Consider the following 25,432-nt stretch of genomic DNA (forward strand, 5'->3'; position numbering starts at 1 on the left):
CGGAAAATCATGGCCATGGTTTTTTGGTACTGGAAAGGCATTATTCTTTTAGACATTTTGCCTAGAAGAATGACAATAAATGCTGAGAGGTACTGTGAACCATTATTAAAGCTTAGGCGCCTCTCAAAATCGCCAGTGGGGACTGCTTTCTAGCAGCGTCATTCTGCTTCACAACAATGCTCCACCTCACATTGCAGCAAGAACAAAGACGCAACTGGACGAGTTTCATTGGGAATTACTGGATCATCCATCACACAGCCCTGACTTAGCACAATCGGACTTTCATCAGTTTCCAAAACTGAAATAATTTCTTGGTGAAAAGTGCTTGGAAAATGATTAGATGTTGAAAGAAACTGTTACTAACTGGTTTAACAGTCAGGTGGCAGAGTTCTTTGATGCTGGGATCCAAAAGCTGGTGCAACGACTTGACGAATGTTTAAACATTCATGGTGACTGTGTTGAAAAGTGAAAGAAGAAGAAGAAGAAGAAGAAGGAGGAGGAGGAGGAGGAGGAGGAGGAGGAGGAGGAAAAGTGCATGTTGTAGTTTGTTAAACAATTTACATTTATAAATAAAGTTTTTCCTACCCCATTACAAATTGGTTCTTTCTTTAAAGATGACACTCGTAGCACAACAACACTTTCTGCCTTTTTATTGCCGACCAGAGTGGCTGAGTGGTTCTAGGTGCTACAGTCTGGAACCGCGCGATCGCTACGGTCGCAGGTTCGAATCCTGCCTCGAGCATGGATGTGTGTGATGTCCTTAGGTTAGTTAGATTTAAGTAGTTCTAAGTTCTAGGGGACTGATGATCTCAGATGTTAATTTCCATAGTGCTCAGAGCCATTTGAACCATCTTCCTTTTTATCAGCAGTCAGTCACAAATTATTTCACCTTATTGATATTTCAACATATTAGGAGACACAGTTTGATGAAACCAGGTAAAAGCACCAAAGAGATTGTCGGGGTTAAGTGAAATATTTACAAAGGTGTAGTTCAAGTGCATGAAAAACAGTGATTTCATTTTTATGAGAAACACTTTTGAAGCTAGCAAGATTCAAAGTGTGAAATAGTTTATGTGAAATTAATTGTTACAGGTAAGAATATTTGCCTACATTTTTTTTTTAAGTTTATGTGCTGGTTTTTATACAATACTTGTCACTTCAGAAGTGGCCTCATGAGTGGTACCATAAATTTCCTGGACATCCAGTAGTAAAAGGAAACAACTGACATTGGCTACCAAGTAATCTGGGGTATATTTTTGGAACCAAATGTTTAGAATAGTGCAAAGTAATTAAAGTACATTATAGGAAAGTTGTCGGCTTAAAATTAAGCAACATATTTGATTATTAGTGAAAAGTTAAAACTGTGGGCTCTGTTGAAACTTGAATCATGCCTTTTATGAACAGTGTTTTGCAGCCACCAAATAACACCTCGCAGAGGCAAGGACAGGCCCACTTTTACCAAAGTTAACAGAAGTTCTCCCATGACACTGTCGGACCTCAGTAAGTTCACTAAACATTAAGAAATCAATGATTGGCTCATTGCCTTGAAACATGTCATACGATAGGTGCCTCCGAAGAGGCAGGCGATTGTATACAATATCATCTCATTAACTTTCCAGCAAGTGTCGGAGAAGTATAATCTGCTGGAAAGTGTGTTCACACACAGTAAGAAACCTGAGAACCCTGAATAAATGCTGTGCAAAGTACAGTTGCCATGACAGAGATTTGAAGAATGGTGGAGGAACTGCAGTTGCATTTAGTTTGCATTCAAATTCTGTATATCAGAATTGTAAATATGTGGGATCACTTCCACAATTACTTGTAGTAATGACAGGACACAAACCAATGGCTGCCATTGGTATTTTGAAAAGGAAATAACAATCTCAAAAGCAAGTAAATACGGTATGAGCACACAGTAATTGTAGAGATATAGGCTGCAGTTTTCACTGCATGCTGACAAGCATCTATTTTCTGTTCAGCCATGTGATAGTTCCATGTTCAAACAGACTTAGAATTGCTGCAGCTATTAATGGTACTAGATGCCGCATCTATACTCTTGATGAAAATGCAAAAATCCAAGTTGTGACAAACGAAGGGCTGAATTAGAAGACTCGATACAAGAACTGACTTGCATGTACTGAATAAACGCAGCCCTGATCATACATATTATGGAAGAGTGGGAGCCATAACATGCATAGATTTGACTCGGGTGAATATCATGATGCCTCAGTAACACTTTGTCATTACATGGCAATGCATGAATGATACTGTAAGCAATGTATAACCATTTTTGTTGGTCGACGGACAGTCACCAAATTTGCAAAAATTGTAGCTCAGAGACCAAGTGAGGTAGGACTGTCATAAGACACTGGACTCATATTCAGACGAATAGCAGCTCAAATCTCTGTCCAGTCATCCAGCTGCAGGTTTTTTGAGAGTTCCTCAAATCATTTCAGGTGGATGCTGGGATGTTTTCTTTGAAAGGGAATAACTAATTTCCTTTCACACCTTTCCCCAAGCTGAATTGGAGCTCCATCTCTAATGTTGTTGTTGTTGTTGTTGTTGTTGTTGTTGGGACATTAGGCTCAAATATTCCTTCCTTTGGTATCCTGAGAAGGGAGAATGCACAGTTGCTAATGTGATATTTCATATGTAGTAAAATTATTTTCATTGCTTACAGGCAGCTTTTTTAGGAGAAAGATGTTTGATGGATTGTGATTTCACAACTCGTGTGTTGGACTGCATGTTCTTCACTGGTTTTGTGGCTGAACGTGGTCCACCTTGGAGGCCTTGCGATGTGTGGGATGAACTGTACAGCAGTCTTAGTGAATTATTTCGCCTGGAGGCTCAGGATCAACGCCTATTAATTGCTCATATTCAGGTTTGTAACAGTTGAAGAAATTATTTTAAAGCAAGTGAGAAGATAATCTTTAAATAAAGTATCATTTAATAATAGAAAATATCACTTTTGTGCTATGTTACTAAATATACTTCGGTACATAACTTTTGAGCCATTCCATGTGTCAACAGTACAATCACTAACTTTTCATGAGGTTTATCATCCAGTACTCTAACATCTCTTCTTCTAAATGGCATATGACTCATTCAGACAGTTGAATGTGGAGAATAAAGGATAACCAGTGAAATAATTTTTACATTATAGTTAAATAAGAAAATTCATGGGTTCTTAGGGGACAAGAAAAATACAGAACATACATGAATGTATGGGCTGCAGAAATTCTGTGTATTAAATTGAATTATATACCTCATTTTTTAAATAAAATACGTGAATAGTGAAATACTTGAGACATGCAATAATTCAACTTAAAGCTTGAAATCTTACTTAGTTAAATATTAAAAACTCTAATTATGTAAGGGACAGGGCTTGTGTGAATTCTGTCATTCTTAATGCAATTTGTGATACTCTGCAAAACTGAAACTATATAAATTACATGTTATCTTGCAGCACTGCTGTGGGTCTCAATTTTAAACAAATCTCTAACATTTACTCCATTTTTGAATAATATTTAGTGCGTTTATTAATTTTTAAATTTGTTCAGTTTTAACAAAGGATGTGTCATTTTCATCTGGTTTTTCGACATGGATTTCAAAAACATAACCGTAGTGTCTTCATTTTTAGTGCCACTCTCACAGAGGCTATAGAAGTTGTTTTAAGGGGGTACATTTGTGAAATTAATGAAAATGTTGATTTTCAATTTATTTTTTAGTATAACGTAGGGACAGTAAGTTCTCAAAGATCAAAGATTCAATCATGAAATTGCATTCTAAGTGCATGAAAAATAATTAAATGTGTTATGCAACCTTCCTGCTACACCCACTTTCTGAATACTAGCTCGATGAACGACGATTCTGTGGGTTACATTCAGAAGGAGAGGCTTGCAAATTGTAGCCTGCCAAGCCCACTTAAAGATTTCCAGCCAGCCCTGAACTTCTAAGAAAGTGTGTTCACAGCAAAATTCAGAATTAAAATGAGTCTTTGAATTCACTTATGTGGAAAGGATGCCCTAAACCCACATTTTCATCTTGACAGTTGTCAGAATTAAAACTAGTGATGCAGTTCTTGTATTTAATGATGGGAACATAGGGAGGATGAAGGTATTAGAGAGAATGGGCTTTTAGTTTGGAAATTTCACTCAAGACATCCTGAGAAACATTGATCTACATCTCCCCTCTGCAGCTGAAAAGTCAGTTGAAGACCTGGTAAAGGAAAGAAGGCAGAAAACAAGAAACCAGAAGAGAAGTCTTGAAGGGAAAGAGGATCCCGAGTGCAAATCTGGGACCTCCTGAAGAGGTGACATAAAAGGAACATTAGGTTGAACTGTAAAATGTATTTCCTGAAAATTATTTTCTTCAAATTTTATGGTAAAATTTAATAAGTTACTACCTCTTAATCGCGGGAGGTCCTTGCTGGTATTGAAGTCTTTCAACAGAGCAGGCTAAGAATGGTTTCCAATACTTTATCTGACGTTGTCTGGCAGCATCCGAAAACTGCTTCAGTGGTGCACTTGGCAGTAAACGGATGGCAAAATGGCTGGGTATAGAGTGGTAATAAACACACCTCGTACTCTGTGTGCACTGCACTCCACTGAACTATTTACACTACACTGCCCACAGTATTCCAGGTGCTGTTACTTGGGGGGGGGGGGAGGAGGGAGGAGACAGATCTGGTGTGCGACACCAGATTTTGTACTGCTGGAGTCGAGGGAAACCCTTGTGGGAACATGGCTTGGGAAGGCAGAGTCGAAGATGTGGTAGCACTCCCCTCATTAACCGAACCGTGACAGAACACTGACACTGGATGTGGGTGTAAAATCCTTTTGCCTGCGCATATTCAGACGAAGTACGGCAGACGATGATGCAAGCCATGTGGTGTTGCATAGGGTTCCCGGGCACACATCGAAGCAGAAGAAGATAATGCTCGGTGGTCTACATGGCGCCTGGAAAGTGTGGCAGTCTTTAAGTTCTACCTCTGGCAGAAGCGACTAGTGAGGATGCTGGTGGGATGTGCTGGTACATTGGCCAGCAGACACTTTGCTTATTGCTGGTTTTTGGTCAGCGCAGCCTGTCACCTGGTGCTATACGTGAAGACAAACTCGAGGAGTTGCCCCAAGTTCAATCGGGCAGTTTCGGCCTTAATGTAACGCCATTATCAAGTGCATCTGAAACTTTTGCTTGAGAAGTAGCATCAAATGATCTTTCATTGTTGCTTCTGTGCAGCATAAGTTTCAGAAGCACTTGATAATGTCCAGATGTGAAGACTGAAAACAGTCATGTGAGCTTAATGAAGTTCTAAAAAAGCAACTGGAGCAGCTTTTCATTTAGTCAGTGCTTATCAGTTCAACATCCTCCTCAGCTTCTGTTCCAGGTATATGTCTTCATCTGCAACATCTGATTCCTTAGAAAAATCACTATACACTTCTTAATATGCGACATGTGTTTGAAGGGCTGAATCCTCAGTTGCAATATGATATTTGGTTGTTTCAAACTTACTGTTGCCATAAAGTAGAAAAGACATTTTTGAATGTGAGGAATGCATCTGATATTAATCAGTCTTACTGAGAGACAGGTATTCAGAAAATACATCTTTATTAGGAACAAAAACATGGTTTTTGTGTGAATCTAAGTCTTTGCACATTGTTAAAAATCTTTATCCCTGCCAATGTGCTATTTTGTAGATTTCACCTGCTTCCACATTCTTTCTCTTATTGTACCTCTGGTAACATCCAGTGCATTTGTTCCTTGAGATGGGGAAAGAATGATCAGTCCGTATTGTTCTAAAGACCTTCTGCACCGAACACAAAGTGTATAAGGTGTACTTGTTTTTAAACTGGAAAGACAAGCAAACAACTTGTCAACTTCTTGAGACAGGGAAGCCTTAGCTTTAGTTTAGCCACAATTGTATGTAAAAAGATGCAGCAGAAATCTTTCCATGTGTTAGATCATCACAAATGATAGCGAAAGAAAATATTCTATCAGCACTCAAAACACATGTTGTAAAAACTGTTACTTGGCTTGTGTGACCAGTGAGCACTCTGAATTTTGTCTTGAATAATAAAGGAAGAGAGAGAGAGAGAGAGAGAGAGAGAGAGAGAGAGAGAGAGAGAGAGAGAAGAAATTCCGCAAAGTGTATCTATAGTCGTCTAATTTCATGAGACCCATTTTGCCTTTTTTCTCAAATTCAGCAGATTTATGGATGATTATATAAGCATTTTACCTTAGATTAACATAGAAAATGATCTTGGATCAAGCTTTACTTGGAAATCTGTGTTTTGTAAATGTTAATCCCAGATTATATTTGCGGTGAAGTAGGATCAACTTTGACTGATGAAAATTTGCGGAGCAATGTGAGGTTCAAGTGTAATCCTCAGTTTACAATGTAGTCACATTACAAAATGTTGGTTTTGCTTTGCACAAATACAAATTGAAATAATAAAGAAGTTGTTACTAACATGTAAATATGTAACTACGCCACTCCCACACTGCTGAAGCTAGAAATATTCCCCTCCCCCCCCCCCCACCCCCACCCCCACCCCCACCCAATCTATAAGGTTAGGTTAAGTGACTTGTCACTATGTGCGTAATGAATGCAGATATTAATTTATCTCATAAAATTTCATGGAGGCATATCAAAATTCACACGATTAATTTTGAGGCATTTTATAGACACACTGCAACAGAGCAAGAAAGGAAAATTCAAAATATTTGTCGTGAATGATTACATATGTTGATATTGACAACAGCCAATAATGATTAAATGTCTCTTATAAATGTACTCTCTTGGCTCTAGTAGCAGTAACTATATAGTGGCTATTAATTTTTGAACTATCGAACACATGACTGAACTGTTATGGCATGGGCACTGATGAACAGAGGAGAAAGAAGCAAGTGTATGTAAGTTATTTAGCAAGTTGATAATTATCAAGTACCTTTGTACAACTGTTTCAGTAGCTCAGAGTTTTGGTCTCTCATATAAAGGAACTCTGGCTGCAATCCAGGTCAACAATAGGAACTTTTTTCAATTTGATGCTACTTTCTCTGCTGTATTGGCCATAAAGGTAATTATAATAACACTAAGTTGTGAAGCCACATCATTCTTTCCGTTTTTTCAAGTGTTTTTGGCCACTGTGGTTGGCAGTATTCTATGTGTCAGAAGCTTAAATGTAGTGAATTATGGTGTATTGTTCTGTTTCGTTTCGTTTACTTTGCAGATATCTGAGTATTCCAATGTGTCTGCTGAGGACGGTAAAGGGCGAACTCATTCTCTAAATTAAGTGATAAATCATTAAAGCTTGGGGGGAGGGGAGGAACTGCGCAGCTGTTAGGATTAAGGTTGAGGGAGTGTGAATCTGTTGTTTGTTTGCTTAAACATTTAGAAAACCTTGTCACTGCAACAATTAATTTCTTCACTACAGCATTCTTCTTAGTTGAATTGTCTGGAAGTAGGATTATTTTTTTCTCGCTGCCTTTTCTAAAATATACTGAGATTTATATGAACCTAAATAAGAAATTTCTGCTGGCTTGAGTGATCTAGCTTTCCTTTTCCTGATATTACTTGTTCCTAATCCTTTCTTCCTTTCTTTTCAATCTGTAAGTTTGCTAAGTTCTTCTCTTTCTTTCTTCTCAAGTCTTGTACTCTTTCCTTGTATTTTACTCTATGTTCAGCTAATTTTAAAGGATATGCTCTTGATTTCACAAAATATCTCTTTCTCTTTGTTTGATCCATTATGTAACAAAAAGTTGGTATTCATAATTATAATAATTCACTAACCTTCTTTTGATATCACTATTTAATCAGTATTTTTAGTTTCCTGTTTGATGTACAACCACCAGTAATTTAAACTTAAAATAAAAAGCCTCTAGTACTAGCTCAAATAATCACAGGGTAAGTGGTGGTGTGGTCAGTAAGACAAATGATTGTGAAAATTGGGCATGTAATGTGAAGGAAAAAAAAAAAAATTGAAATTATCTGCATTTACTGTCCCAAAACACGAAAATGTGGATATCACAGAAAGACCTGGGACGAAAACAAAGACAAAATTCAGTAAATTATATTTTGTCTCTCAGGCTGACTTATTCCGGAATGGCTTGAGGTGTAATGTTTAATATAATTTAGCTCTTCTTTATCTTTTATTTTAGACCATTGCGACATTTGCTCCTAGTCAGACTGCAGATCCTCTGTTCTTGCTTTGCTGTTGGTAATTGTCACACCACGTTTGTAATCTGTAACAAATAATTTTAGTAGCATTACAAATGTGCGTATTCTCTACATGAATCGTACATTAACTTCTTTGCAATTACATCTTATTGATACATTGCATCATGTACAAATTCCGAATTGGATTAAAAAGGAGAATAACTAAGATTATTAGCGATCCGTTATGTACTGATTTACATGTGCGAGCTGATATTTTCTCTCACAAGGTTGCTGTGACCACCATCCCTTGTTAAAGACACACCTTGTCCTTCAGTAGAGTTCGCCACATCCAGATAAAAGTAACAGTATGTACAGTAGGTTCATGTTTCATGCAACATCTTACTTCATAGTTCTCAGTTGCAAGTATCATTTGTTGCTAAAGATGTAGGGATAAAAATTGCTCATTGGGAGTGGTATATATCACCACAGGCTCTATATGATTTACTTGTCTTATTAAACTACAAAAGTAAGATTTTTGGTTCTACTTGGTCCTTTTAAAATTTACTCCTCCTGGCTTCTCAAGTTCAGGCAATAATTGAGGAGGGTCTTGCAAAGAATAACTTGAAGGCCAGGTAGGTATTTGCATATGTTGTATACAGAATTGTTATTCCAATTAACTGGCTCATTGTTTCTTCTTAATGCATATGTACATTAAGCAGAGAAAGGATAACCTCTGCAGCTGTTGAAAGACTAACTTAGGTCTAGGTTTCATTAGGAGGCATATTGAACTTGTGTTGCTGCACTATAAATCTGGATCTAGCAAAACTGGAGTGAAATATTAAATACTAACCTGAAATACTGACAGTGTGTCTTTAATTCACCTGTTTTTCTTTTTCTCTGCAATTAATCATTTAAATATTGTGCTCACAGTGCTACTTTTTATTGTATTCTGTGCTTCACAGAACTGTAGGGTATACTCTCTCTTTTTTCAGGATTTAGCTCAGCAGCTATTCAATAATGAAAACCCAAATCCACAGCCATATGTGCAGAAGATTCTTAAACCACCAGAAGGAGCTTTTGCCAGAATTCATCAACCGCCATTGCCTGCCATTGATACTTCTCAAGTTCAGGCAATAATTGAGGAGGGTCTTGCAAAGAATAACTTGAAGGCCAGGTAGGTATTTGCGTATGTTGTATACAGAATTGTTATTCCAATTAACTGGCTCATTTCAAGAGACTAACTACTTATTCACTGGTGATTCTGCATTTTTGTTTGTTTTTGCTAGCCATGGAAGTGGGGCAGATTTGTCATGGTAAGACTAACACATTAACCGTTACTAGATCATGTCTAAATTCCATTTATAGAACGCCATTTTCATTGTTTTCTTGTTAAGGTTATCTTCCTTGAGGCCAGTGCAGCCACGAATCGTTCCAATGGGACCGCACATATCAAACATCCATGATGCACGTCACATTGTTGGTAACTCTGCAAGGAGATTGGAGGTAAGGCGGGTGCTGTGAGAATTTTTTTACACAGGCACGTTGGTTATTATTGCTAAATATCACATTTATTTGTAGTTACTAAAATCATTCATTATGTCTAATTTAGTACAAAATTTCAATTGCTGGGAACTAATTGCCAAATGGACTAATCTGAGCATTTAATGAGAAGAGTGAATACTTTTTTGTATTGTAGGATTTAATGAATAAAATTTCTTGTATCTTCTGTTTGTAACATTTCCTCTAGAGGAGTAAGAGAGAATTTTTCAAGTTACTGGAGACAAAAATGCTTGGATTTAGCTTGTAGTTTTTCATTTTCATAAAGCAAAATTGTAAAATACTTTGTGTGTTCAGAAAACTGCCTTTTAGATGTGTAATTCATAGTGAGGGTAGAATGATTTTTGCAACACAGTTGCAACATTGACTGTTGTGTTCGGTAAAATATGATGTAGATCTGTCCAGTTTTGTATTTGTATAGTGTAAATCATTAACAATTTTCCTGTTACAAATACAGAAAAATTGTGTTACACAAAAGCAGAAAATGCCTTGTATGTATATGTTTAACAATTTTAGAATAAGCTACGTTATTTATCATAGTTGGTGAGTCTGATAGGATATGTTTACAAATTGTGATAGAACAAATAATGAAAAAAAGATTTAATTTGTAAACAGCATAATTTTCTTGTTTACAGGTTTTGCGCAACTGTATAAACTGCATATTTGAGAACAAGATATCTGATGCCCGTAAGACATTCCCAGCTGTTTTGAGGGCACTAAAATCCAAAGCTGCTCGTTTGGCATTGTGTACTGAATTGGCGCAACATGTGATGGGAAATAAAGCAATGCTTGAGCATCAGCAATTTGATTTAGTTGTTCGCCTGATGAATTGTGCATTGCAGGTATGCTTGGAACATGAATATTTTGTCCATAATGTATTAATAAAACACTGAAACTGTAAAATGGAAAAGAGCAAAATGAAACATAATTAGGCACTACATTACCATTTGTTATGGCTAAATATATAAATGGAAAATCCAGGATGGAATAATGGCAGTATTATGAAAAGGATAGATTGATACTCACTCTATATGGTGAGTAGCAGTCTATCCTTAACATAATATCTAAATAAATGGTAACATAATGACATGTTGCAATGTTTGTGTGTCACAGTTATTAGTTTGTGTGTAACCAGTGGTAAACATTTGATTCTTGGGCATACTTTCATTGAGCTTTTTTCAGGATATCTTTCATGTCACTTCATTTGTATCAAAGGGAAAATTCACTTGTGAAAACTGTAATAGTACAAAAGAGACAGACAGGCCTGTGAATACTTACCGACAAAAGGCAAAAATCCATGTACATCAGTTAGACATATTTAAAAAATAGAAGAAACTATATCCAACTTTTGGAACTGGTAGTTCCTTTCTCAAGGAGGAAAGATTTGGGGTGTGAGTGCCCTTCCCCAGTCTGTCCCTCTTTCTGCTCTGAGGAAAAAAATAAAAGGTCCCTCGCATGCTCAGTATTTATTTTGCAATAATATTGTAACAGTATATTGTATGAAAGTGTGGGGCCAGAATGGCATAATGTTATTGTGCAGTATGGAAGCCTGGAATGCGCCAATGAAAACTATTCCTTCATAGGATACGTGTTGAATCTCACTTGTGTTGCTTTTGCAATTGCTACACGCTGCAAAAAGAAACAAAAGAGGAAGTGGCAATGGGTAAAAAAGTGGCTGGGAAGGTGTAGTACACATGGCCAGACTGGTGTGCAAAAAGAGCTTTCAACAGAACCGGATGACTGTTGGAATGTAGTAAGGACAAATGAGGAGTATTTCAATGAACTGATGAAGCTTGTTGCACCTTATATACACAGAAAAGACACTGTTCATGTAATCATTAGATTTCACTTTACACAATGCTGAAAAGATATATAAATCTGAAAAGAGAGAGGTACATGATTGTAGAGGATAAGTATGCAACGTTGTTATATTTTTCTTCAATAAATAAGATTCTGAAATCAACAAATCACTAGTTTCAATGTCACTTCCCTGCACGTAAACACTTTTGTTGAAATATTCTACAAGTAATTACTGAAAATTACCCACCTGTATGCACTCCAGTGCATGGTTCCTTTCATCTGTCTTTTCTGATGTATTCATATTCATTTGTCATTGTCGTATCAGTTGTTTACATGTCCTCAAATTGTGAAGTCTTGGTAGAAACAGGGATATTATTGTTCAATACTCAGAATTGCACAGTAAATATTGAGTTTATTAGGTGCCCTTTAACACTTTTGAAAGCCAAGTATAGTCTTTTATATTTTTATGTAAGCATTACTTGAAATTTCAGCTTCAGAAGCCAAGTAATGGTCAGCCATTATCTCTCCAATGAATTAACTTCCATTTCTTTCTCATGTATTTCATATGTGCTGTTTGCTTTTTGATGGCTTGGTAAGATTGTTAACACTTTAGAGACCAAGCTCAGGCATAGCTTGGGCCTTAAATTTGTGTTAAAAAGGCCATCCCAAATATAAATCAGGCTGTGGTTTTAATGATGCATGAAAACTGCCCCCGTTGTGTATGAGAACAGTGTACCAATGTCTCACTACCTGTCCCTTAACTGGCCTTCTGTTGTCAATTTCTAGACTTTGAAGGGAACATTAGTGAATGTAATAGCTGCTGTTGCAAATGGCTGGGATTATACGGTCAAATTGATGTAGTTTCATGCATGTCCTCATGAGATTTCAGTTTGTTGTAATTTTAGTGCAGATACATCGTGTTTGTTGAGTGAGCAAGAAATTTTGGATGCTCAAGAGGAAGATATTGCTCTTTAACTCACCTCACATTTTTCTCTTGAGAGAATAATTATACCCCCTTTCATCATCATTTTAAAATTTGATAACCGTCAAAGAAATAAATTAATATGAACAATAAATACTGAAGCATGGTTGTTTTGTAGTATGTATTATTCTTGCAGATGCAGCAATTACATGTGTGCCAGCAATGCTTTAAATAATGTCATAAATGACAGGTTTCTTAGGTGAAAGACCTTATTAGTGATAAGAAGTATGTAAACTTATGAGTACTAATGTGATGATGCCTCTTCATAGAGACGGTGTAAGAGAAAGGCTTTTAGCTTACTTTATTATTTTTAAGAGATTTTGTTTGCTGAAAATGTGCCTCAAACATATGTGTAAATACTAATTACTAGTGATGAATAATTTCTTAAGAGATATAATTAAAAATCCTAGGATTTTTACATTCATTTTAATGAAATACATCTAAGCTTTAATGCACCAGGGAGCAGAAATTGCAGTTATTTGATGTTACTTCTTACAAAGTTCTTGGTGTTACAAATTGAGTTGTCTTCAAAATGATATGTTGCTTTCCTTCTAATATAGTAAATTTAATGTTACATTGAACACTCTAAAAATTGTCTGGGTGAAGGCTTTAAATATCCATTGTCATGTAATGCTGGTGCTCTACGGCCTTGCCACTGATGAGTAAGATATTAATCCCCCCCCCACCACCCCTTCTATAAAAAAAAGAAAATATCATATTTATCACACGTTGGGGCTCAGTTTCCAGTGTTCATGAAATTCAGAGGTAACACTGAGGGGGAGGAGTTGAAGTTGCCAGCTTTGTGAGAATATAAAAGAAGAAATCATTCAGTCACGTCCATTAATTCCATAAGCTCTGCATGAGTCCTTGTTGTGATGCTAAATGGTGAGCATTTAGGGACCTCAGTCATAATTGTTGGGTTCAGGTTTGGAAAACATGGAGTTTCCAAGCTGGCTATCAATCAACACTTCCTGATGTCCACTAGCACAAACATTTTTCAATGTGTGCATGTGTCAGTGATCACTACATACTGTAATGTATGTTGTACTCATGATGAGCCAGGAACTTGGCTTAATTGCTTGGATAGCAAATGGATAAATGATACATCTACATATACATGGTGGTCCATTGATCATGACCGGGCCAAATATCTCACGACATAACCGTCAAACGAATACCTGTGGTACTTACAGGTAATAATGCTGTAACAGCATGTGTTCTCAGAAATGATAAGTTCACAAAGGTACCTGTATCACATTGGAACAACCGAAATAAAATGTTCAAACGTACCTACGTTCTGTATTTTAATTTAAAAAACATACCCGTTACCAACTGTTCGTCTAAAATTGTGAACCATATGTTTGTGACTATTACAGCGCCATTTATCACAAAGCGAAAAAAGTCGTCCAAATAAAACATTCATATTTCTTTATGTACTACACGAATATGTAATAAAAAATGGGGGTTCCTATTTTTAAAAAATGCAGTTGATATCCTTTTGACCTGTGGCAGTGCCGTCTAGTGGGCCAACGATAGCGCCATCTGGTTTCCCCCTTCAAGATAGACGAGTTTCGGTCTTTGTAGTTTTTTTTGTTTGATGCTTATTTCGTGAGATATTTGGCCCGGTCACTATCAATGGACCACCCTGTATACTCCACAAGCTATTGTAAAGTGGATAGTGAAGCCGCCCCCCCCCCCCCCCCCAAAAAAAAAAAAAAAAAAAACACAACTTCCGAATGAACTATATGTTGTGTTTATGGGATGGCTGACTGTCATGGAAAAACAGTTGTTAATGGATAACCTGTGAGGCATCTGCTGCTCCCCATAATGTTTCTCCTAGCTGTCAAGGGATGAAAATGGATTAATCCTCACAAACTTCTCCTAGTGAAATGGCTGTATTGCATGGAAAGGGTAACGTCCCACTTACTGAATACAGCTTTAGATTGCACATCAAGAGTGCTGTCATACAAGAGACCACCTGGCTGTAATGTGACTCGGACTTCCTCAGAATATATACGTTGTCATCAGAAAGAAACAAGGGATTGTTCAGAAAAGGTTTGCGGTATGCTTTTAGTGAAAACTGCTACTTGCCTTGAAAGTGAGCAGATTTGCAATGCCAAATTGTTTGGGGTATTGCCAGTTGAACCAAAAATGCACAGCACCGTCAAATGTCACAATGGTGTTATTTTGTAGAGACATGAGAGGTACTGACATACTAGACTTAAGATTAGGGGAGAGGTGAAGTTGTGACCGACGGAAGAATATTGTGAAAAAGTATATGGCAAGCTCAGGAAGACAGCTGACATTTCCCTAATAAGGAACAGAAAGGCTTTCTGTGATAATGTGAAGCAGTAAATCTGTAACTCACAGCACTGTTTTAAGTGTTAGCATTGTAGACCTACTACTATGCCCAGAAATGGACTTGAGACCTGCCGAAAATGTAGTTAACCAATACATGTAGATGGAAAAGTGTTTTCTGTGCCACCATTCTGTGTGAACTGTTCAGAGAAACAAATTTGAATTTGAGACTGTACAACTTTACATAGAGGAGAAGGAAGAGGAGGAGGAGGAGGAGGAGGAGGAGGAGAAGAAGAAGAAGAAGAAGAAGAAGAAGGAAAAAAAAATAAGAGATACATGTCTTGGCACAATAATTCCATTCTTTGGCAAACAAGGGTTATACAGCACATAAATAATTATTTGCCTCGTTGAACAGATCAAGTGATCAGAAAGGATTAGTCTATGTAAGTGTTACCAATGAAAGTTGCCGTGAACACGTGTATCTGCAAATATGCGCTTCCCAGTTGTCTCCTCCATGCCAGCAGTGAAGATTACAACTAAGTAGAGACCAGAAGTTTATTCCTTCAAGCAAACCAAGAAAAACTGAACATTTTACCTACAACAATCCAATCACCATTGTCCAGCTGAAGGAGAAATGAGTGATTAAAAACCCCACTGATTAAAAAGTTTGAAGCCCCTCAGTGGGGGTTGTATTTATTTACACTTCAGTTGAAATTTATGGGAAATGATTAAATCAAGGGGGGAAGGGAAGGGAGGGAGGGAGGGGGAAGGAAAACAATATATTAATTTTATTGGTTACAGAAATATTTAAGTTAAAAGTTTGAAATCAGTCATCATCAGACCCTGTTTGACTGTCGTCAGCATGTTGTGTGACATTGCAATTTTAGACATACACTTACAGACTAGCGTTGCACCAAAGACATGATCTGTCTTAGGATACAACATGAATATGGGATTTTGGATACAAGTGACATCCAGTTCGAGAGCTGCCAAATTTCCCAGAGCAAATTAAAAAAGTATTATCAAAGATAATACGCAATCCTCAGTCACAATATTTTGTTTTCCTGTTTTAATGCAACATGGTTTATAGCTACAGATCTATTTTCAAATACAGGAGTTGTAGCTCTGATGGCCATTCAACTAAAATGGGGAAAATAAAATATTGTCCCTGAAGATGGCATATTTCTTTTACATTTGCCACTGGTAGCCTGTGACGAAATGTTTGTCAGTAATGTATAATTAGAACTTTTTCATTGTGTTGCTACTTCAGTGCATATTTGTGATATAAAAAAAAAACTTGGTTGTAAAAATAGACAATAATAAATAAAAATGCCATCAGTGTTTGGATTTGGTGAACAGTTGGCTCCACACTGCAAAGGTCATCCACTGGATGTTCACCTTGCACATCAGATGTGGCTCGTCATACATTAATCTGTATCTAAAGGAAAATCCACTTGGTAAAACTCTAAAATTACTGGGATACTGAATGGATGAACAGTATTATCCTTCCAGAGTCAAAATTCCAGTACTGTCAATTGACATTAAAAAGTAGAATAACAGTAGCTAGACTTTGGAGGTATTAGTTCCTTCCTGTGGGAGGAGTGAGGGATAGGTTGGGGAAGGTAGGAAAGTAAGAATAGGTCACTCAGCCTCCAATCCAACATAGTCTCTCTGTGTTTTCCCAACAGTGATGGATGAGGAGGCACAAGAGTTGCTTTTCTGCACTAGTCTGGTGCCACATTAAAAAAAAAAAGAAGGAAAGAAAAGAAAGACTGGCAAAGTCAGTCTCTCTCTCTCTCTCTCTCTCTCTCTCTCTCTCTCTCTCTCTCTCTCTCTCTCTCTTCTTTTCTTTTAAATGTTAAAAGGTAACCTAGGTCTCTGAAAACTGAGTGTATTGCTTCTCATGCCGATATTACATACGAGGTGTGATTGGAAAGTTTTAAGAATGGATCCGCTACTGCTTACTAGTTTGACGGGCAGGTACACGGAGGGTGGGGAGTGAGTCATTGCCTAGTCCTCGAACGCCCTCTGACAGGAAACTGCGTTTCCTTTTTTCAGTTTGTTATGGCAGCTGGTTGAATGCGGGTCTCTTAGGGTTTGTTGCTGGATTCTGTCTGCGTGAAAATGGATGTAAAAACGGAGGAACGAGTTTGTGTGAAATTTTGTTTTAAAATGGGGAAATCAGCTTCTGAGACTTACAAACTATTAAAAACAGTTTTTGGAGATAATTGTATGAGCCAGTCAAATGTTTTTGTTTGGTTCTACAGATTTAAAAATGGCTGTGAATCATTTGAAGATTAACCATGGTCCGGCCGTCCTTCCACCTCAAAAATGAATGAAAATGTTGGAAAGTTCGCAACTTAGTGCACTCTGATCATAGACTGACATTTAGGGCGATGGCTGATGAACTTAATTTAAGTTTCTATGCAGTTCAGTCAATGGGCTTAAACTTGTAGCTTGCTGTTGATCATTACTTGCAAAAATGTAACTGACTACTGCCAGTTTTATAACTTTTAATGGATAATTTCATAAGCAGATTACTTATAATTTTGTCTCAAGAGTGTGGCACCACCATTCCTAAAGGCTAAAATATTGTTTTAATATGTGTGTCAGTCATTTGATAGGCTGATGTGTTGAATTTGTAGACACCTGCTTGTCCTTGCCAGCCATTAAAACACACACATAAAGAAATAAAATTGTTGATTTTCCATTATTGATGGCCTTTAAATAGGTCTTCATCAGAAGCAGAACAACAAGATAAAAGCTTAAAGGTGATGTGGTTTGAATGGAAGAAAAAATCACACTGAACTGTAGGTTACAAGAGTTATGATGATCAGGAAAAGATCTGGAACTAACAGTGAACTTAAGTTTGTGGATTAGTTCATCAGAGTACAGGGAAAATGTCAGTTCTTTTTGCACCCACTTAAATAGATAACATGGTGGTAGAAGAAAAATGATGCAAAAATCATGATGAGTTACACTAATGCTTTTTCATTTTCATAGGCGCTTCAGAACAGTGAGACATTCTTTGAGAAAAGACTGGTCCACTGTTGGGCAGGTTTTTGGCTATTACTAATTCTGCACATATGGAGGCATACTATTTTTTGCAAAGAAACTTTCAGAAGTCTGATTTGTGTCTTGCAGTCTTTGTTTGGACTCAGAATTTGCATTGAGAGAGTATAAAGCTCTGTCTTCAAATATTTTTGTAAATGATAAAAAAAAATTTCTGTATGTGATTAATTAGTGTCCATCATCATCAACTGTCTTGTTTGTGTTCATGTGTTACTAAGGTTGAATGTATCTATCTACCTATGTCTAATGTAAATGTGTACAACTTGAAAATATTATTTCAATGGCATGTTGTTGAATAGGATGACTCAGCAATGGATGAACATGGAGTGGCAGCTGCACTCTTGCCTTTAGCTACAGCATTCTGCCGAAAATTGTGCACAGGAGTTATTCAGTTCGCATACACATGTATTCAGGTAATGATATGAGTCTAAATTGTCTGACTTTATGGCCAGAAACTATAATTAGTAGTAGTAAAAATTAATAGCATAAAAATACTGACACTTCACCTTTATAGAATGTTCCTCTTTGCGTACATAGCAATTCTGTGGCAGAAAATAGAAAAATCATCATTAATTTGGTATTTTAGCTGTTATTAATTTCTGTGCTTGCAAAGAAATATTGGAGAAAATTTCTTCTTTTTTTTCCTGTACCTGTCCCAAGACTTTGTTCTATTGTTAGTGGTTTTTATTATAAATTATTGTTATTATTATTATTATTATTATTATTATTATTATTATGCATCACATGTGTAAGTAAAAGAAAAAACAGGTAAATTGTGTTTTGCATAAGGTGGAAGTTTTCTGTAGAAAATTGTTTCACCATTTGAAATGTGAACTTAACTGTCGCAGTTAGATATATCTGCACATCATCATGTTAAAAATTGAAAACAGCAATCTCTGCTGCTGTTAATATAGTGTTGGCAGCTTCTTATATGGCCCTTAGTTCCAGTTTGTACTTCAAGATAGTGTGGCAATTTCATTTCATATTAATAATAAACAACATATTAGTGTACGTAAAATGGAACATTTTTGTGCGTTTCACATGTTCCTAGTCATAATCATTAACAGATTATATTATTTTATTGGGTTAGCAGCCTCAGAACATTTAGCTCCGGGCAAGAGCATATAGACGAATTGTGGTTAGAGTTCATAAGAGTACTAGACCAAGCACTGGATGGACATGTACCTAGTAGAACAGTTTATGTTGGGAGGGATGCTGTATGGTATACTACCCTTATAATTTTCTAAAGTTCTAAAGAGGCAGGAACTACCATATGATAGCCATAAAAGAAATGCTTAATGAAATGTATTTCACTGTTACAAGGGCAATGTACGAAGACTTAGACAATCATAGCAAAGTTTTTTGAAATATTTCCCGAACCCAAAAAGAATTTATAGTTGTATGTTAAGGTCATTAACAACACCAAAGTTGTCATGTTGATTAATCGGGTTTCTGCTGGTTATTTGCGTCTTTCCTGCACGATATTTCAACTGCGGGACTCAGTCTTCTTAATCAGACTGTACCTGAAGAAGACTGCGAGTGATACAGTTGAAATATCGTGCAGGAAAGGTGCGAATAACCGGCAGAAACCTGATTAATCAACATGACAATGCGTCGCCGGGAAAGCTTGAAAACACCAAAGTTAATGTCCAAGCACTCATAACTGACACACAAATTTAAATTGATGGTATCATAGCAGCAGTTGTCCTCCTTAGATCTCACAGTATTCACACATCTACCAAAATCAAAAGGTCCACCTAGAAAAGTAAGACACTAAGCACACTGAAGAAGCTGTGATTGGCTGCTATCTGCTAACATAATGGTGGACACTGCACAATGCAAGTATTTGCTTACCATACAACAATAATTATCATGAGAATTGGCACTAAACAAGACAACATCCAAATGCAGAAAATGACACTTTCAAAGGAAATAAGTGTGCTAAAAAATGAATGATAAATAGTGAGTGAGGACTTTGGTATCTCTGCTACTAACTGCAATAATGAGAACACTGTAAGAAGACACCAGGTTTGCAAAGAAATGATATCTGTAAGAGAAATTTATTTAATGAATGAAATTGATTTAATATTTATATTTCAGAAAGAAAATGCTGTTCAGTGTTTAGCTTTAATACAAAGCTGTTTCCAGTAATAGTTCACGAGGGTTGAGCTTTTCAGGTATAAAGTCAGTCTTCACTTAGCTGGTACTGTCGGTGAGTCATTGACATCCGCATTGTTGGTCCATAATCCTTGAGCAAGTCCTCCAATAGTTACTGCTGTTTATGCGGATCCTCTTGATCGTAGCTGCCCTTTGTGGATGTAGGAGGAATGCATGATGTTTGTAGAATCCTTTCAATTAGTGTATCTACATGCAGCAATGTAGGTAAGACACAATTCATTCAATTTACATGTGTCACATCCTGACATCGTAATGTTTTTAGCAGTTGATAATGAGTTTTAAATTTGGTGTTATCCAATTTGAATGTGTCTTGGAGCAGTACAAAACACCACTACCCATAATAAAATAAAAGTACATTCAAACAATGGAAAATCCAGGATGGAATGTAACAATATTATGAGAAGGGAAGTTGCTCTCACCATGTAGTGGAGATGCTGAATCGAAGATAGGCACAACAAAAAGATTTTCACACTTAAAGCTTTTAGCCAATGGCGTTTGTCAACAAGACACACACACACACACACACACACACACACACACACACACACACTCGTGCAAAAGCAACTCACACACACGACTGCAGTCTCAGGTAACTGAAATCACACTGCGAGCAGCGGCACCACTGCATGATGGAAGTGGCGGCTGGGTAAGGAAAGGAAGAGTTTGTGGCGAGGGGTGGGAAGGATAGTGGGCAGGACATTTCTCATTTCAGAGCATGACAAGAGGTAATTTGAACCCTTGCGGAGAATGTAATTCAGTTGCTCCATTCCTGGGTGGTACTAAGTTAAGAGGGCAATGCTTCTCTGTGGCCGGACGGTGGGGCTTTGGGAGGTGGTGGGAGACTGGAAAGATTAGACATGGGAGATTTTTTTGTACAATGTTGGGAGGATAATTATGATCAGTGAAGGCCTCAGTGAGACCCTTGGTATATTTCGAGAACTGAATTACATTCTCCACCAGGGTTTCGATTACCCAGATTATGCACTGAACACCCATGCTGTTTACTATTAAAACCCTACATGAATAGCATGCATGTGGTTTGATGATCTGCACATCATAGTTTTAAGATTAACTTGCTGAATATCAGTTCCGAATGAGGAGCAACATGACATATGGTTACTAACACCTTGTCCAGGGTACACACCAAAATCGCAACAATCACTTTCAGTTTTCACTCTTCAGATTTATTTTTGGTGTTCTTTCATACAACTATTGATATGTTTGTATAACTCAACACACCTCAATTAAAATTACATTTTCAAAAATTCAGAGTAGATTGATTTACAGTTTTGTACTACACCATAGTTTCAATTATTAAGATCACATAAAATAAATTGAAATAACATGTTAATAAATGTATAAGCATCAGAATAAAATGAAAATAGCAATTCCATTTCATAGATGGAGAGTTTATCAGCAGATGAAGAAATATTGTCAGATATGCTCCAGGGGAGCGTGTTGGGACTGTTGCTGATAATGTTCTTTATAGTGACTCAGAAGACAATATTAATAACAACCTCAGAATTTTTGCAGATGATGCTCGGAGTACTATCTGAAACAAGCTACAAAAAATTTCCAGTCACATCTTGATATTATTTCAGTGTGGGTGGTACAAAGATTGTCAGCTTGCTTTAGATGTTCAAAAATGTAAAATTGTGCACTTCACAAAATACAGACAAAAGAAGTACACTAAGACTACAATATCTATGAGTCACTATTGGAATTAGTAAATTCACAATAATTTGTGTAACAATTAGTGGGGATATGAAATGGAATGAGTGCATACGCTCAGTAATAGATAAAGCAGGTGTCAGACTTTGGTTCATTGGCAAGACACTGGGAAATTGCAATCAGTCTACAAGTGAAACAACTGACAAAATACTTCTGTGTCCCATCTTAGAATACTGCTAAAGTGTGTGGTACTCATTACCACAGATGACTAACAGGGGATTTGAATGTATACAAAGAATGACAGCACAAATAGTCACAGGTTTGTTAGATCCATGTTAGATCATCATGCGAATGCTAGAAAAACTTTGACTGGCAGATGCTTGAATATATTAAGGATACTTTCTAAAAAGGAATTGTGTAAGTATTAAGACTGAAATGAAAGGAGAGACATTTCCAAGCAGTTTTATGTTGCAGCTAAAAGTGTCACATCCCTGCTTATGTGCTTTTCATCCATCGTAGTTTGACAAAAACTGGTAGTTCAGCAGAATTATACAGAGTGATTCAAAAAGAATACCACAACTTTAGGAATTTAAAACTCTGCAACGACAAAAGGCAGAGCTAAGCACCATCTGTCGGCGAATTAAGGGAGCTATAAAGTTTCTCAGTTGATGCACTTCATCACTGGCCTCCAAGAAGCCCTGATCTTACCCCCTGTGATTTTTTCTTATGGGGGTATGTTAAGGTTATGGTGTTTCGGCCACCTCTCCCAGCCACCATTGATGATTTGAAACGAGAAATAACAGCAGCTATCCAAACTGTTACGCCTGATATGCTACAGAGAGTGTGGAACGAGTTGGAGTATCGGGTTGATATTTTTCGAGTGTCTGGAGGGGGCCATATTGAACATCGCTGAACTTGTTTTTGAGTGAAAAAAAGACCTTTTTAAATACTCTTTGTAATGATGTATAACAGAAGGTTATATTATGTTTCTTTCATTAAATACACATTTTTAAAGTTGTGGTATTCTTTTTGAATCACCCGGTATTACACCTGTTAAAGCACTTTTTCTCACAGAGGACCACATTCTAGGTCCCACTGAAACTTTTATTTGAACTTTTCATATCTGAGTGGTTCTGACAGAAATTTACATTTTTCCACATTTCAGTATCTTAAATATTCCTTAACAGTCTCTTTGTGTTATGTTGTTTATGAAGTAATATTTGTTGCGGTAAAACACGAATTTCCATGTAAGAAAAAACATATATCCATTAAGTTGCTTATTCCTGTCATTTGATCAAAAATTAAGGTAAGTAGTAGCAGAACATCGCATTAGAATACTGTTGTGGTGAGGCTTCACTTCTGTTTTATAGGAACATGCGGTCTGGCAGAATCAACAGTTTTGGGAGGCAGCATTTTATCAAGATGTTCAAAAGGATATTAAAGCTCTGTATTTACCCCGCATTGAAACAAGTCCACAGTCACGATTAAGTTGTGATGGTGTTCTGAGTCCTATCAGCCCTCGGGAGGTAAGTATTTCTAGCAAACTGCTTTTTCGCACTTTTCTTTTCTATTCTTATTACCATTTCGCACATTGATAGTTACCAAAAATAAATCTGCCGTAACAGTATACATTTGAGTTTTTGTATTTTTTTTAATATGCGAATTTACTGCAACTTATGTAGGTCTTTTTCTTCCTCAACTTTTCAGCATTAAACATAATAAAAAGATAGGGAAAATTTGTTTAGTAGTGCAAAAACGAAGAAGAGTTTATACTGTTCCCATTCACTTAGTTGTCTCTGGACATGTTATGGTCAGTGACATTAACTCATATTAGTTGTAAAAGCTTTAATTTTATTGTTTATGTTAAAGTGCAATAAGTAAAATGATACTTAATTGTCACATTTGTGCACTTCATCATTATTTTTATACAATTTCTTCCCTACTATCACATACTGTTGTGTTGTTTGAAGACAGACAACTCTAAAAGTTACTGGTTCCTTGCTATGCAAGGAAAATAAAGTTTCATACTGTGAGCTTGAAGAGCTTTAATCAAATGAGGAGAGACAGTGGTTAAACCACTGGACTTGTATTCTGGAGGATTAGGTTTAATATTGCTGTAAAACCATCCAGATTTAGAGCCAGCTTTTAACATTGTTGATACTTTTGCAAGTTCTGGTCCATGAAAGGATACACTGTTTTGGTAATATGGAAGAAATGTGTTATATCACTTAACCAAGTGTGTTTAGTATTTGTCCTGCAAAAACACATCCTTTCATAATAAACATATTTTGAAAAATAAACCCTACTATATCTGCTCCAAATTGATGTGTAAATCAGTCACTTCATTTTTAAAAAAGGCCTAAATTTTTGAACACAGCATTCTACTCCTTACATTTTATGAATCATAATCCTTTGCATGGAAGATACAGTGCTGCTGAATAGTGAATTGTAAATGTAATTTAAATGTGCTAATGTGTTGCACATTTTAAACTGTATTCCATATCATACACTGAACTTAAACTTATTTGGATATATATTGTCAACTATCATTTGGCTGTCTGTCTTTTGCTTTGAAGTCCATTATGTTGCTTCTCATTAATCTACTCATGAAACAACAAAAGTCTTTACTGTCTCCGCAGTGTTGTGAGTGACTTCACTTGTGTGTGATCTGAGGACAGTCCACTTCCCTTGCTGCATAAAGCTATATGTATCCTTCCCTTTATTGCTAGTGTGCTCATTTTCAAAACAGCAAACAAAAATGAGTATTTGTGCCCTTAGAGTAGAGTCATGTTTCCAGTACATAAGATTGCACTTGAAAATAAAACAAGAAAAGGTTGTATACTGAATGGTTAATACCTGTCTATTGAATATGAAATTAATTAAAGTTACAACATTGGTAGTTTCCATAATATTTTCAGAATAAAGAATTCTCATGGAAGGATCGTAGATCAGGATTCAGTCGCGTTCAAGAGCCGTCTGCCCTGGAGATTGCTGCAGAGCAAATGAGAATTTGGCCAACTCTGGAAACAGGTAAGCCTGTTAACAACTCAATGTTACTTTGATTTATGTGATTCAAAAACTGTTTTGATTTTCTTATTTTTGTGTCTTATGAATACATTGACTGGAAATTTCAGACAAGCAGGCTGAGTTAGTTAACAGTGAAGAATCAACATTGTATAGTCAGGCCATACATTACGCAAATCGAATGGTGTACTTGTTGGTGCCAGTTGATAGCAGTTGTCGGAACCACAAGCAGGACTCGGCATATGATGAAGAGAGAGCAAGCAATAGCATAACAAACAGGTCAGTGAAATGTTTCATAGATTTGAGAACAATTATAATTAGATATCCTTGGCTATCTCCTAATCCATTACTGGCTCACATTGCATCAATATTGGTTACATATGCTGTAACATTTCAGTGATGTACCTCATGAGATGCCGCAGTACCAGGGTGAGTACTGAATAGCATATAGGTCAGGGGGATCTATGTATGATTATAAACAGCAATTAATGACAAAAATTACCCAAAGTAATGTACAAGACAGCACAGCTAACTTTACACTAGAATTAGACAGAGAAGCCATGTTAACTTACTTCCAGCAGGACAATAGGACATTTATTAGGTTCTGGATGTTAAAAGAGCAAAATTCATACTAGAGCCACAGAGGAGTTAATGCACAAGACATTTATGTAGATAGTTCCGTGAAGTCACTTGTT

General features: G+C 36.7%; 1 protein-coding gene across 1 annotated transcript in view; it reads left to right on the forward strand.

Annotated features, from left to right (window-relative positions):
* Positions 1-25,432, forward strand: part of LOC126198531 (myotubularin-related protein 13) — a 219,927-nt gene that overhangs the window by 70,078 nt on the left and 124,417 nt on the right. The window contains exons 8-15 of the mRNA XM_049934926.1: positions 2,681-2,881; positions 9,148-9,329; positions 9,550-9,658; positions 10,348-10,554; positions 18,164-18,277; positions 23,084-23,239; positions 24,632-24,743; positions 24,848-25,016. Coding sequence (XP_049790883.1) covers positions 2,681-2,881; positions 9,148-9,329; positions 9,550-9,658; positions 10,348-10,554; positions 18,164-18,277; positions 23,084-23,239; positions 24,632-24,743; positions 24,848-25,016 — 1,250 coding nt within the window. The remainder of the gene's footprint in view (positions 1-2,680; positions 2,882-9,147; positions 9,330-9,549; positions 9,659-10,347; positions 10,555-18,163; positions 18,278-23,083; positions 23,240-24,631; positions 24,744-24,847; positions 25,017-25,432) is intronic.

This window comes from Schistocerca nitens, chromosome 8, assembly GCF_023898315.1.
Source record: "Schistocerca nitens isolate TAMUIC-IGC-003100 chromosome 8, iqSchNite1.1, whole genome shotgun sequence".
Lineage (NCBI taxonomy): Eukaryota > Metazoa > Arthropoda > Insecta > Orthoptera > Acrididae > Schistocerca > Schistocerca nitens.